This window comes from Gorilla gorilla, chromosome 10, assembly GCF_029281585.2.
Source record: "Gorilla gorilla gorilla isolate KB3781 chromosome 10, NHGRI_mGorGor1-v2.1_pri, whole genome shotgun sequence".
In the NCBI taxonomy this organism is placed as follows: domain Eukaryota; kingdom Metazoa; phylum Chordata; class Mammalia; order Primates; family Hominidae; genus Gorilla; species Gorilla gorilla.
In genome coordinates, this window is record NC_073234.2 from 137,204,863 (window position 1) to 137,217,897 (window position 13,035).

General features: G+C 53.3%; 1 protein-coding gene across 2 annotated transcripts in view; it reads left to right on the top strand.

The window, feature by feature from the left end:
• The window catches only part of TMEM120B (transmembrane protein 120B), a 68,831-nt gene that overhangs the window by 48,965 nt on the left and 6,831 nt on the right, over window positions 1-13,035 (top strand). For both annotated transcript variants that reach the window (XR_010129438.1, XM_055358229.2), the window contains exons 7-11: window positions 8,578-8,643; window positions 9,159-9,220; window positions 11,207-11,299; window positions 12,450-12,514; window positions 12,854-12,922. Coding sequence is in view for 1 of the 2 variants with exons in the window: in XM_055358229.2 (XP_055214204.1) it covers window positions 8,578-8,643; window positions 9,159-9,220; window positions 11,207-11,299; window positions 12,450-12,514; window positions 12,854-12,922 (355 nt within the window). In the remaining variant the exon portion in view is untranslated. The remainder of the gene's footprint in view (window positions 1-8,577; window positions 8,644-9,158; window positions 9,221-11,206; window positions 11,300-12,449; window positions 12,515-12,853; window positions 12,923-13,035) is intronic.

Consider the following 13,035-nt stretch of genomic DNA (forward strand, 5'->3'; position numbering starts at 1 on the left):
TCTCTCACTTCTGCCTTCTGTGTTGTGTTTATCTCAGGCTGCTAGTGGGGCACCCAGCAACTCCAGGCTCATGTCACTATTTATAGCATTCCCAGCAAATGGAGCACATTCCTCTCTTCCAACACTCACTGGGTCGCACTGGCTATGTCCAGGTGCAGAATGGATCATGTACCTATCCCTGAACCAGTCACTGTTGCCAGGGATTGCAGTGCTGTGACTGGCCAGGCTTGAGCCTCACGCCCACCCTGATAGCCGTCACTGGGAACGGAGAAGCTGTGTCAGGAGAGGAATGGTTCCTCAGAGGAAAACTGGGAGACCATTACTAGGAGGATGGACGGGTTTTGGTGACAAGAGTGGGTGGGTGGTCTTCTACGGGGAGATAGAGGGGAGAGTGGACAGGTGAAGAGGGTATTAGGCCAAACCTGCCCCACCAGAGAGATGATGCTGGGGAGGACAGAGGCCGGGCTAGGAGTGTGGACTCCTGGGTTCTGGTCCCAGTGCAGTCACTGAGCAGCCATGTGACCCTGGGCAAGCCATGTATCCTCTTTGGACTGTTTCAGAGTCCCATGGGGGAGTGGGTGTGTCACAGTGGTGCTGAGTGAGTCCAGGCAAGACTGGGGGTTCCCTTGGCCCCCATCTCTGAAGGGCTCTGAGTGCGAGAAGCCCTGTTGTTTTCTCTCAGTCTCCTTCCTGCCCTGCCTGCCTCTAAGCTGAGTCTTGAGACCCAGTTAAAACCCATGACTTGCCACCTGGAGGACCTAGTTTCCAAAGGTCTAATTCCTTTTGGGGGTGGCCATTGGAACCTCAGCATGCCATTTTTTTTTTTTTTTTGAGACGAAGTCTTGCTCTGTCGCCCAGGCTGGAGTGCAGTGGCGCAATCTCGGCTCACTGCAACCTCCGCCTCCTGGGTTCACGCCATTCTCCTGCCTCAGCCTCTTGAGTAGCTGGGACTACAGGCGCCCGCCACCATGCCCGGCTAATTTTTTGTATTTTTAGTAGAGATGGGGTTTCACTGTGTTAGCCAGGATGGTCTCGATCTCCTGACCTCGTGATCCACCCACCTCAGCCTCCCAAAGTACTGGGATTACAGGCGTGAGCCACTGCGCCTGGCCGAGATGGAGTCTTGTTCTGTGGCCTAGACTGGAGTGCAGTGGCACCATCTCAGCTCACTGCAACCTCTGCCTCCCAGTTGAAGCGATTCTTCTGTCTCAGCCTCCCGAGTAGCTAGGATCACAGGTATGCGCCACCATGCCCAGCTAATTTTTGTATTTTTAGTAGAGACTGGGTTTCACCATGTTGGCCAGGCTGGTCTCAAACTCCTGACCTCAAGTGATCTGCCCTCCTTGACCTCCCAAAGTGTTGGGATTACAGGTGTGAGCCACCGCGCCCTGCCAACGTGCCATTCCGGTTCCTGTTCTTTCCTGAAACAAAAAGTAACAAGCTCCTGCTTCCTCCTTCCTCCTGGGAACTAGTGAGGAACACCCAGGAGCTGCGCAGCCCCCACCACCTAATGTGCCACCTTCCCACTTGTTTGCCTTGTGGTTTCTTATGGCAGGTCCCTGCCCTACACTGAACATAGAGCCTGGAGGTAAGGAGAGCCCCCCTCCTGCCTGGCCTCCTGAGGGCAACAGGAAGTTTCACGAATGCAGCCTTGTAGCACACAGCCATTTAGAAAACATCAGTGTGTAGGCCAGGCGTGGTGGCTCACGCCTGTAATCCCAGCATTTTGGGAGGCAGAGGTGGGCGGATCACTGGAGCCCAGGAGTTCAAGACCAGCCTGGGCAACAAAATAAAACTTCATCTTTACCAAAAAAAAAAAAAAAAAAAAAGCTGGGTGTGGTGGTGTGTGCCTGTAGTCCCAGCTAATTAAAAAATTAACCAGGCATGGGCCAGGCGTGGTGGCGCATGCCTGTAATCGCAGCACTTTGGGAGGCCAAGGCGGGTGGATCACCTGAGGTCAGTTTGAGACCAGCCCGACCAACATGGGGAAACCCCATCTCTCCTAAAAATACAAAATTAGCCAGGCGTGGTGGTGCATGCCTGTAATCCCAGCTACTCAGGAAGGCTGAGGCAGGAGAATTGCTTGAACCCGGGAGGCTGAGGTTGCAGTGAGCCGAGATCATGCCACTGCACTCCAGCCTGGGCAACAAGAGTGAAACTTGGTCTAAAAAAAAATTAGCCAGGCATGGTGGTGTACACCTGTAGTCCTAGCTACTCAGGAGGCTGAGGTGGGAGGATTGTATGAGCCCAGGAGGTTGAGGCCACTGCACTCCAGCCTAGGCAAGTGAGACCCAGACTCAAAAAAAAAAGTGCTCCGGGGCATGTGATGCCTCTAGCAATCATTAACACTTTAGTAAGAGTTACTCTGGGCAGCTTTTAATTCTAATGTGATGCTGTGGATGGGGGGTGACCAGAGAGATGGGAGCAGCACTGAGTGGGGGTCTCTGCAAGTGTGGGACTCTCCAGCAAAACAGAGAGGGCTGCTAACAGGGCAAAAATGGACTTCCAAAGCCAGCCTCCCTTGCCTAACAGTTTAGCAGGAGCTGTTCAGAGTTCCTGGAGTTCACTCTCTGACAGGAGAGCAGGGATGGTTGTCCCTGAGCTTGCAATTCAAAGCTTCGTGTGAGTCTGCTCTACCCTCCATCTGCCATTCATCAGACATTTATTGAGTGTCTCCTAAGTACCAAACACTGAACTAAGGACTCCAAGATAACTCACACTCTGCCTCCTGGGAGCACCCACAGAGGTTTTTTTCTTTTCTTTCTTTTCTTTTCTTTTTTTCTTTTTTTTTTTTTTTGAGACAGAGTCGTGCTCTGTCACTTAGGCTGGAGTGCAGTGGTGTGATCTCGGCTCACTGCAGCCTCCGCCTCCTGGGTTCAAGCAATTCTCCTGCCTCAGCCTCCCAAGTAGCTGGGATTAGAGGTGCACACCACCATGCCTAGCTAATTTTTGTATTTTTAGTAGAGATGGGGTCTCACCGTGCTGGCCAGGCTGATCTTGAACTCCTGACCTCAGGTGATCTGCTCACCTCGGCCTTCCGAAGTGCTGGGATTAAAGGCACGAGCCACCGTGCCCAGCCCAGAGTTTTTTTTACTAAGGACTTTTTATGGCATATATGGTTCAAGGAATTTGAGGTTGCAATGGAACCATTCCTCCAGGCCTGTCTCCCCTTGGTGGTCTGAGGTAGGGGTTTGAATGGGCAAGTGGAGTCTGAAATGGGGCCTCTGGGCCCAAATAGATGCGTTATCTTCTATTTAGGTTAGTCTAAAAGTATTTGTGTTTTGCAGTCATTTTTTGCACCAACCTAATAGAAGGACTACAGGAGCTGGGGCCAGCTTGTCGGGGAGGGAGCAAGGCAGATGGGCTAAATCTGAGTGACTCAAACTTGTGACTCATCTTCCACATCTGTTGGAGATTTAGCCTCCGCCCTCCTCCAGCTCCTCCTCAGGGCTGATTGATCCTGGGGGCAGGCAAGGGAGATGCCTTGGAGGCCTCCCCTCCTGCTTGGTTCTTTACCAGGGAGTAGCTCAGAAGCCCTTGCAGGAGAGCCTGTGTGGAGGCGGTGGGAGGTGAGACTGGGATGAACTCTAGTTTCTCATCCTTGAAGCATCCACTCACTCGGGGCTGGTGCACGCCGTCAACACCCCACAGTCTTTGCTGAAGTGACCCAAACCCAAGTTCTGCGGTGAGGAAGGGTCCTGGGGCCATCATGGCATTCTAGAGACGGCGTCGCTGAACCCTACGGGCCTCCTGGGGGCCTGCTGCCCTGTTTTGTCTGATGGAGGCGCTTTTGTCCAGTTCTGGCTGCACCTGAGATTTGAATTGGGACAGGAGGTGTGGTCAGGGGAGCAGGTAGGGGTGGGGACTTCCTCATTGAGATATGAAGCCACCCTCGGTTTGTGTCTGGTGCCTGCCAAGTGAGATGCCACTCATCAGCTCAGCATAATAAGCAAGTCAGCTTCTCTTGTAAACTTGAAAATGATGGAAAACCATCCCATAGGGACTCAACCTGAAGGGGTCTTATGGGCGCATGTAACTGGGAATTTCCATTCAAGGAGGTCAGGAGGGCTCAGGAGGTGTTCATGGCCCGGCTCCAGCTCCCTGTTCTGTTTTCCCCTGCGATGGCCCCCAGCGGCCCCCAGGCAGGCCTCCCACCAGCAGTAACCCCTGGGCTGACAGACCTCCCTCCACCCCAGTTGGAATCTTGACACAGACTTCTGACTGGCCAGGCTTGGGTGACCTACTGATCTCTGAGAGCTAGTCACTGTTGCCAGAGGACTGCAGAGGGTCCTGATTGGTTGGCTGGGGGTCATGTGCTTGGGTATAAGACTGTGGTCTATCCCAGCCACCCGGACTGAGTGTGGGGGTGAGGTGGTTCCCCACAGGGGCAAAGCAGAGGCCACCCAACGAGGATGGGCTGTGATCGGCAACTGGGCAAAACAGCCGATGTCTATTACAGTTAGTTCTGGGCCAGAATGAGTAATGACTCGGTGATCATGTTTGGTTTTCTAGGGAGTCAGCCTAGGGTGCCTGCCTCCAACTGGCTTTTCTAGGAGGGATCCTCAGTGGAGAAGCCATTCCCCACTGTCTAGATGGCCCAAGGCACAGAGCCAGGAACGGCCTGGGGTTCACCGTGGCTGGTGCACATATCTCCTGCACACTCACAGCCATGTTAATGTGTCCTGAAGGGAGAAGTCTACCCTTGCAATTTCCAGATATCGGGACATGCTGTCCCTACGTCTGGCCATTGATGCACCTGCTCCTCCTGGAGCTCATAAAATAAAAAAAGGCCGTGAGCTCCTGCAAGGTTTCTTTTTTGTTTTGTTTTGTTTTGTTTTGTTTGAGATGGAGTCTCGCTCTGTCGCCCAGGCTGGAGTGCAGTGATGTGATCTCAGCTCACTGCAAGCTCCGTGTCCCGGGTTCACGCCATTCTTCTGCCTCAGCCTCCTGAGTAACTGGGACTACAGGTGTCCGCCACCACGCCCAGCTAATTTTTGTATTTTTTAGTAGAGACGGGGTTTCACTATGTTAGCCAGGATGGTCTCGATCTCCTGACCTCGTGATCTGCCCGCGTCAGCCTCCCAAAGTGCTGGGATTACAGGCGTGAGCCACCGCGCCCGGCTGCCCCTGCAAGCTTTAACTTCTGTGGTGAAATGAGCCCAGAGAGTGACTGCAAATGGGTGTAGGTTTCTTTCTGCAATGATAAAAAGGTTTTAAAATAGATTCTGGTGACAGTTGCACAACTCTGTGAATATACTAAAAACCACTCAGTTGTACACTTTCAATGAGTGAATTGTATGGTATCTGAATTACATCACAATAAAATGGCTATATAAACACATGTGCACACGACCAGCCCAGAGCCCTGGGGTGTGCAGATGGACGCCTGGGCTTGTGAATGCCGGGCCAGGGAAGGAGCGATTTCTAGCCTCACCCGATGTCACTGAGCTGTGTTTATTGGTGGCATCTGTCAGAGCTGGGCTCTGGGCACGGCGAGCTGTGAAATGAAAAGCTGCTGCTCAGTCAGGCTTGTTGCCTGGAGTCTGTGTCTGCCTCAGGCTGCTCCTAGACAGAGAGCATTTCTCAGGGGAGCTTTGGGAGCAGGACAAAGGAGTGTGGCGCCCGCCAAGTGCTGAGGGCTGACGTGGCTCTGCAGAGCTCTGGGAGGTTGCAGAGAGACCTCCTGGTTGCTCTTCAAGCTGGAAGTTGGGGGATCTGGCCAACTGCCTTTGCTGTCAGAAATTTGGAGCCCAGGGGCTTCTTAGACTCTGACAGGCGAGACTAGGATACATGAGTGGAGGTGGGGGTTTTCTGGGGACAAAGAAGTAGATGGACATCTCATCCTGTCCCCATGACCGCACGTGGCACCTGCAACAATCTCCTGTCACCTCTGTGCTGGTGGCATCCAGATTAGCTGCTGCTTTCACCAGCCACACCTCCCAGGCATCATTCATGTCAACATTTATTGAGTGCCTGTTGTTTACCTGGTGCTGTTAGTGCTGTGAACACAGAGCTGCATAAAACCTTGCACCTCAGCATAACTCCTGGGGAACACACAGGCTGTTGCTTGAAAAGCCAATTTATGCCCAGAACTGTTGCATGGGCCATCAAGGGAAGAGCGATGGTTTAGATTCAGTCTCGTTCTTACGATGTGCGTATGCGAGACCCTGCCTGGAAAAAAAAGAGAAAGCACGTGGGTGTGTGTGTGGACCCATTTCCCTGCCCAGTGCCAAGAGAGTTCTGGAGGGATGAAGGTTAATGACTGTTCCCAGGAGCATCCCCAGCCTCCACCTCCCAGTCCTGGGGAGGAGGGAGTTGGCTGCTCCTGGGTGCATTTGGCAAGTTGCTGCCATGTGTTTGGACTAGAGGAGCTGGGGAGGCCAGCCAAGGCCTGAGACACACTCTGGGATGTTGAAGGTTACAGGGTTGAGGGTCCAACTCCTTTTTTCCTAGGCTGCCCCTGATGCTGGGGGTAGGGGGTGACAACCAGGCTCTACCCAACTGTGGATCAAGAGCCCCCAGCTGGGCCGGGTGCAGTGACTCATGCCTGTAATCCCAGCATTTTGGGAGGCCGAGGCAAGTGGATCCCCTGAGGTCAGGAGTTCGAGACCAGCCTGGCCAACCTGTTGAAATCCTGTCTCTACTAAAAATACAAAAATTAGCCGGGTGTGGTGGCAGGCGCCTGTAGTCGCAGCTACTCAGGAGACTGAGGCAGGAGAATTGCCTGAACCCAGGAGGCGGAGGTTGTAGTGAGCCAAGAATGTGCCATTGCACTCCAGCCTGGGCAATAGAGCAAGACTGTCTTAAAAAAAAAAAAAGCAAAAAAACCCCCCAAAAAACCCAGCTGGGGGAGCGCTGAGTTCTGGAAACAGGGTTCCCATAGCCTCTGGACTGGATAGATGAAGTCCAGGGCTGGGCAAGGGCCTCCTGTCACTGAGATGACAGGAGATGGGCCTGGGGTATGTGGCTCCTGGGGAGAAGCTGCCTCGGAGATGGTGTGAGGTGCCGCGTGTGGCATCCATCAGCCTCTGCTTCTGTACAGGGCAATGTCATAGCTGCAGTCCTGTGTAAGAATGTCTGGCCAGGCACAGTGGGTCACGACTATAATCCTAGCACTTTGGAAGGCCAAGGCAAGAGGATTGCTTGAGCCCAGGAATTTGAGACCAGTCGGGGCAACATAGCAAGACCCTGTCTCTAAAAAAAAAAAAAAATTTAGCTGGGCGTGGTGGCGCACGCCTGTGATCCCAGCTACTCAGGAGGCTGAGGTGGGAGAATTGCTTGACCTGGGAGGTCAGGGCTGCAGTGAGCCGTGATTGCACTACTGCACTCCAGACAGGGTGACAGAGTGAGACCCTGCCTGGAAAAGAGAAAACGTGTGTGTGCGTGTGTGTCTGTGTGTGTGTGTGTACATGCATGCTTATTCAACACATTTATTGAGCAGCTGCTTGGAACCCAGGGTCACAGATAGACTGGTGAACAATAGAGACAAGACCCCTGCTCAGTCTAGAGGTGACATAGGGGTGGGAAAGGGGGCAGATCACAGGAAGAAAGGCACATAATTGCAGACAGTGATCCATGCCATGAAGGAGATGAAGTGGGGCAGTGTGATCCGAGTGGGGCCATCAGGCTGGTTCAGATAAGGTGGTCAGGAGGCCTTTGTGAGGTGACAGCTAGTCTGAAGCTTGCACCTGGACGAGGAGCCAGGCACGTCAAGGTCTTGGAGCAGAGAGAGCAGCAAGTCCGAAGGCCCTGGGTGAGCCCGCTGGGTGTAGCTGTAGGAGGTACCGCCCGCCGAGTGTCCTAAGCCTCAGAGTGTATTTCCTCACAGTTTGGTGGCTGGAAGTCTAGGATGGAGGTACTGGCGGGGCTGGTTTCTCCTGAGACCATTCTCTGTGGCTCACAGATGGCATCTCCCCGTGTGTCCTCATGTGGCCTTTTCTCTGTGCACAAACAGCCCTGGCGTCTCTCCCCTTCTTGCAGAGACACCGGTCACACTGGACTAGGGCCCACCAGTGTGACCTTGTTCTACCTCAGTCCCCTCTTCAAAGGCCCTGTCTTCAAATACAGTCACGGACGTTCTAAGGTGCTGGGGGGCTCAGCTTCAGTGCAGGAATTGGAGCCACTATTCAGTCTGTAGCAGGCCCTGAGGTGGCAGCAGGCAGGCTTGGCGGGTTCTAGGAGAGCCCACATTCCTGGAGGGCCTGCGTGCTGGGGAGAAGACCTGGTGGGGAGGACAGGAGCCGTGCCTGGAGCGCCCGCGTGCTGGGGAGAGGACCAGGTGGGGAGGACAGGAGTGAGGCTTGAAGGCGGGTGAGGCTAGGGGTGTGCTCTGAGGGTTGCTGGAAACCACTGGAAGCCCAAGTGGGAGTCCAGGCTAATCTGCAGCTGGTTTGTGTGGGATGGTGCAGCCTTGTGGGACAGAGAGAAGGGCACGGTCAGGGTTCCAGTCCGTTTCTTACTCCAAGAAGCCGTCTCTGAGTGCAGAGTAACCCCTGCTACATAGGTGGGACCTCAGCGAGACACATGCCTGCGTTGCTCTCCCCTCCTGAGCACTTTCCGTTCTCTCCCTCTCCCGAGAATTAAAGGCTGGTGGGTGTCTCACCACTACGTCTCCACATTCCTGTCCGGAGTGATGCTGACCTGGTGAGTAGCCCCTCGCTGGGCCCCTCCAGCCTCCCAGGGAGTAGAGCCTGGGGCCCGGGAATGGGGAGGGGGCTGATCCAGACAGCGGTGGGGGGTGTGCTCCAGGGCCAACTTGGGAAAGAAAGTACGAGCCTGCAGCTGCGCCGGGCTGCGCGGGCCCCACCCAGCCCGTGAGGGGTTCTCCAGGGAATGGTTTTGGGTGTCCCTGGCCAGGGCAGAGGTAGCGGGGCTGCAAGGCTGGAGGGAGCAAGTGAGGCTGGGCACTGAAGGAGACCGCGGAGGACAGAGGGGTCACAGGGAGTTAGCGCTTCTGCACGGCCATGTGGACTCCTGTGCTTCTAGAAAGGAACATGGGATGACCTCACCCAGCCCCAGGGATAGAAGGGCAGAAGTCTGGACCTCAGTTTGACTTTATACACCTTTTCGCCTCTCCTGGTTGGAATGGAGTTGGGGCGGGGAGTAATGTCTCATTTCATAGCGGGCCCCACCTTTGTTTTTTCCTACCTTCTCTCCAGGCCTAATGGACCCATTTATCAGAAGTTTCGCAACCAGTTCTTAGCATTTTCCATTTTTCAGAGTGAGTGACTGTTGCCTGGATTTGGGGGAAGGGACGTGGTTTTCTGAGACTTTCACCAAGGGAGGGCCCCAGCTGACATCAATCAGTGCTTGCCTGTGTGGCAGGGAGACCAGACTGGGGGAGAGGGTCCCGGAAATCCAGAAGGAGAGCTGTCCCCACCCCAGGTCAGCTCCACCCACCTCCCAGCCCCCAGCACTGCCTGCTCCTTCCCCAGGCTGGAACCCTGCCAACTGTGACCTTTGGGAACTGAGTAGCATTGGAGATACCAGCCTTTTTTCCAGTCATAAATAAGTCCTTCAAATGGAAATATGTATTATTTTTCTCATCTGAAAATTGCTCTGGATTTGTATACAATGAGCTGGTCCCAAGGGTTGCCTCTGGGGAAGGGGGCTTGAATGCTTGGGGACAGGGAGAGCGTTTTACTTTTCACCAACCTGTTTGTTCCCTTTAAATTTTATCCCATGTGTGTATTGCCTTTCTTTCTTTCCCTTTCTTTCTTTCTTTCTTTCTTTCTTTCTTTCTTTCTTTCTTTCTTTCTTTCTTTCTTTCTTTCCTTTCTTTCTTTTCTTTCTTTCTTTCTTTCTTTCTCTCTCTCTTTCTCTCTTTCTATCTTTCTCTTTCTTTCTCTCTCTTTCTCTCTCTTTCTCTCTCTCTTTCTCTCTTTCTCTCTCTCTCTCTCTTTCTCTCTTTCTTTCTTTCTTTCTGACGGAGTCTTGCTCTGTTGCCCAGGCTGGAGTGCAGTGGCGCGATCTTGGCTCACTGCAACCTCCGCCTCCTGGGTTCAAACGATTCTTCTGCCTCAGCCTCCCGGGTAGCTGGGACTACAGGTGTGCGCCACCACGCCCAGCTAGTTTTTTTATTTTTAATAAAGATGAGATTTCACCATGTTGGTCAGGGTGGTCTGGAACTCCTGACCTCAGGTGGTCCACCCACCTCTGCCACCCAAAGTGTTGGGATTACAGGCATGAGCCACCACGCCATACCGTTTCTTTCTTTCTTCTTTTTTTTTTTTTTGAGATGGAGTTTCTGTCTGTCACCCAGGCTGGAGTGTGGTGTTGTGATCTTGGCTCACTGCAACCTCCACCTCCCAGTTCAAGCGATTCTCCTGCCAAGTAGCTGGGATTACAGGTGCCTGCCACCATGCCTGGTTAGTTTTTGTATTTTGGTAGAGATGAGATTTCACCAGTTGGCCAGGCTGGTCTTGAACTCCTGGCCTCAAGGGATCTGCCTGCCTTGGCTTCCCAAAGTGTTGGGATTACAGGCATGAGCCACCACACCTGGCTGTATTGACTTTTCAGATACTACAACCTACATTTTAAGTTAAAACCTGCTTGCAAACAAATACAAATGTATAAAGCCAAGAATGGAAATTGTATATCAGCCCACCCTAGAGGTGATGTTAATTAAGATCTATGTCCTCTCAAAAGTTTTTATTCATAAATAGGTATATACATGTGCGTATTGCATTATGTATATTTTACAAGTATGGGACCTTTCTGTACATAGAGCTTTACTATTATAACCTGCCTTTTGAATTTTTAACAGTTTATCATGGCTATTTTTCATGTCATTACCACCTCATTTTTAGCAACAACGAAGTATCCCATTGGATGGAACTCTGTCTTGTGTCTTAGCATTGCACAGAGCTCCCAACATAGCACTGGCATAGCTTGCATTCCAGCAAGCATCTATTGAGTGTCTACTGCATGGAAAATTCCAGAAGTTTCAAATCTAGTTGGGGCTTAGATGGGTCCTCACATACCTGTGTTCTCTCTGTGTTCTGGATAAGGGCTAAAGCAGGTTCAGACCAAAGGGTGTGTGTGTCTGTGTGTGGTGTGTGGGCATGGGAGAGGGTTGTAACCAGGGCACCCTTTCAGCCTCTGCCCAGTAAAGACCCATCAGCCTGTGCTTGGGGCAGAGAGGAGGTGTGGCCCTGTCTTCCGGGGACACCAGGCCCTGAGCCCAGGCGCTGTGCTCCCCCTGCAGGCTGCGTCCAGTTCCTGCAATATTATTACCAGAGGGGCTGCCTCTACCGGCTGCGGGCCCTGGGGGAGAGGAACCACCTGGATCTCACAGTGGGTGAGTAGCTGGGCCAGGGTTGGAGCGGGGGCAGGCACTGGACCTGCCAGCTCCCCACACCGGGAGTGCAGCCCTGCGAGCACCTCCCATACAGCGGAGCCAGGCCGCTGCCCTTTATCCAAAGCGCCTTCCAGAATTCATCCTGGATTCTGTTTCAGCTGCAAGTGCCAGGCCAGCTGCATACCAGGCCCCAAGGGCAGGGCCTCTGTCTCAGCCTCTGGAAGTGTCTATTTTTGTGTGTGTGTTCTAGAATACACACACACACACACACACAAATTAGCCATTTGTGTGTAACATGTCTACATACCAACACGTATAAGTATATAAATGCATGTACACGGGGGAGACATGCTTCACTCTGAAGCCATAGGGGTGCCGGTCAGAAAAGTGAGGACACCTCTCATTGAGAATTTCAGGGGAAACTGTTTTTAATACAACTCTGCTATCTTTTTTTTTTTTTTTTTTTTTGAGACGGAGTCTCACTCTTGCCCAGGCTGCATTGCAGTGGCACGATCTCTATTCACTGCAACCTCCGCCTCCCGGGTTCAAGTGATTCTCCCGCCTCAGCCTCCTGAGTAGCTGGGATTACAGGCATGTGCCACCACGCCCGGCTGATTTTTGTATTTTTAGTAGAAATGGGGTTTCACCATGTTGGCCAGGCTGGTCTCAAACTCCTGGCCTCAAGTGATCTGCCCACCTTGGCCTCCCAACGTGCTGGGATTATAGGCATGGGCCACTGCACCTGGCCAACTCTGCTGTCTTTTGACATAGTCATTTCCATCAAATTACTCTCCTAAGTAGGTCCTCCTGTCTCAAGACTCGATAGAAATAATGCATGTGAAAATTCATTATAAAATGCAAAACCCTGTGCAGATTAAAGAAATTAGTAACAACATAGCGCCCAGTGTCTGTGTGTTGTCACCTGGCTCTTGGTGGCTTGAAGAGAGAGAGCAGTCAGGCCGGGTGACAGGGCTGCTATTGTCATAGTGAATGCCCACCCAGCTATGACAGGTGAGGGCTGACCCCCCGCATGTGTGACTGTCCCTGGCTCATCTTAGGGTGACTGGTGTGGCTGGGGGTGGGCGTCTGGTGGAGCTGTGGGGGCAGCGGAGCCCCTCAGCGGGTCCTTTTTCTTCCCTCCTCTCCACAGAAGGGTTCCAGTCCTGGATGTGGCGGGGCCTCACCTTTCTCCTGCCCTTCCTCTTCTGTGGCCATGTGAGTCCCCCTGGAGTTTGTGGGTATCTCCTGTCTGGGCTGACCCCCAGGAACGGAAGGTCTTCAGGCCTTGCCCTCCTTCTCCATCCGTCCCCATGCTGCGGCCCACAGCATCCTGGGGCCTGGGCAGCCTCTGGGCCCAGGGATGCCAAGGCAGGAGCCAGAACTGACCTAGCCCTGCCCTGGCCTCGGGTGCCTGCATTTCATTTTGGGGGTGTCTGTCAGTGTTGTGGGTAGTTGATACCCAAAGTTGGGTGAGGGGCCTGGCCATCGCCCTGGCTTTCTACGTGGCCGGCCAGGGGAGTCTGGTGGGTGAGCAGTGCCTGCCTTCCTCTCCAGTTCTGGCAGCTCTACAATGCCGTCACGCTGTTTGAGCTCTCCAGCCACGAGGAATGCAGAGAATGGCAGGTATGGGGGGCGGGGGCATGCTCGGGGGAGGTTCCCGGGAGGGCTGGGGTGGCAGGGATGGGGTGTATGTGTGGCATGCTGGGGTGCGGATTCCTGGGGAGGGCTGGGATGGC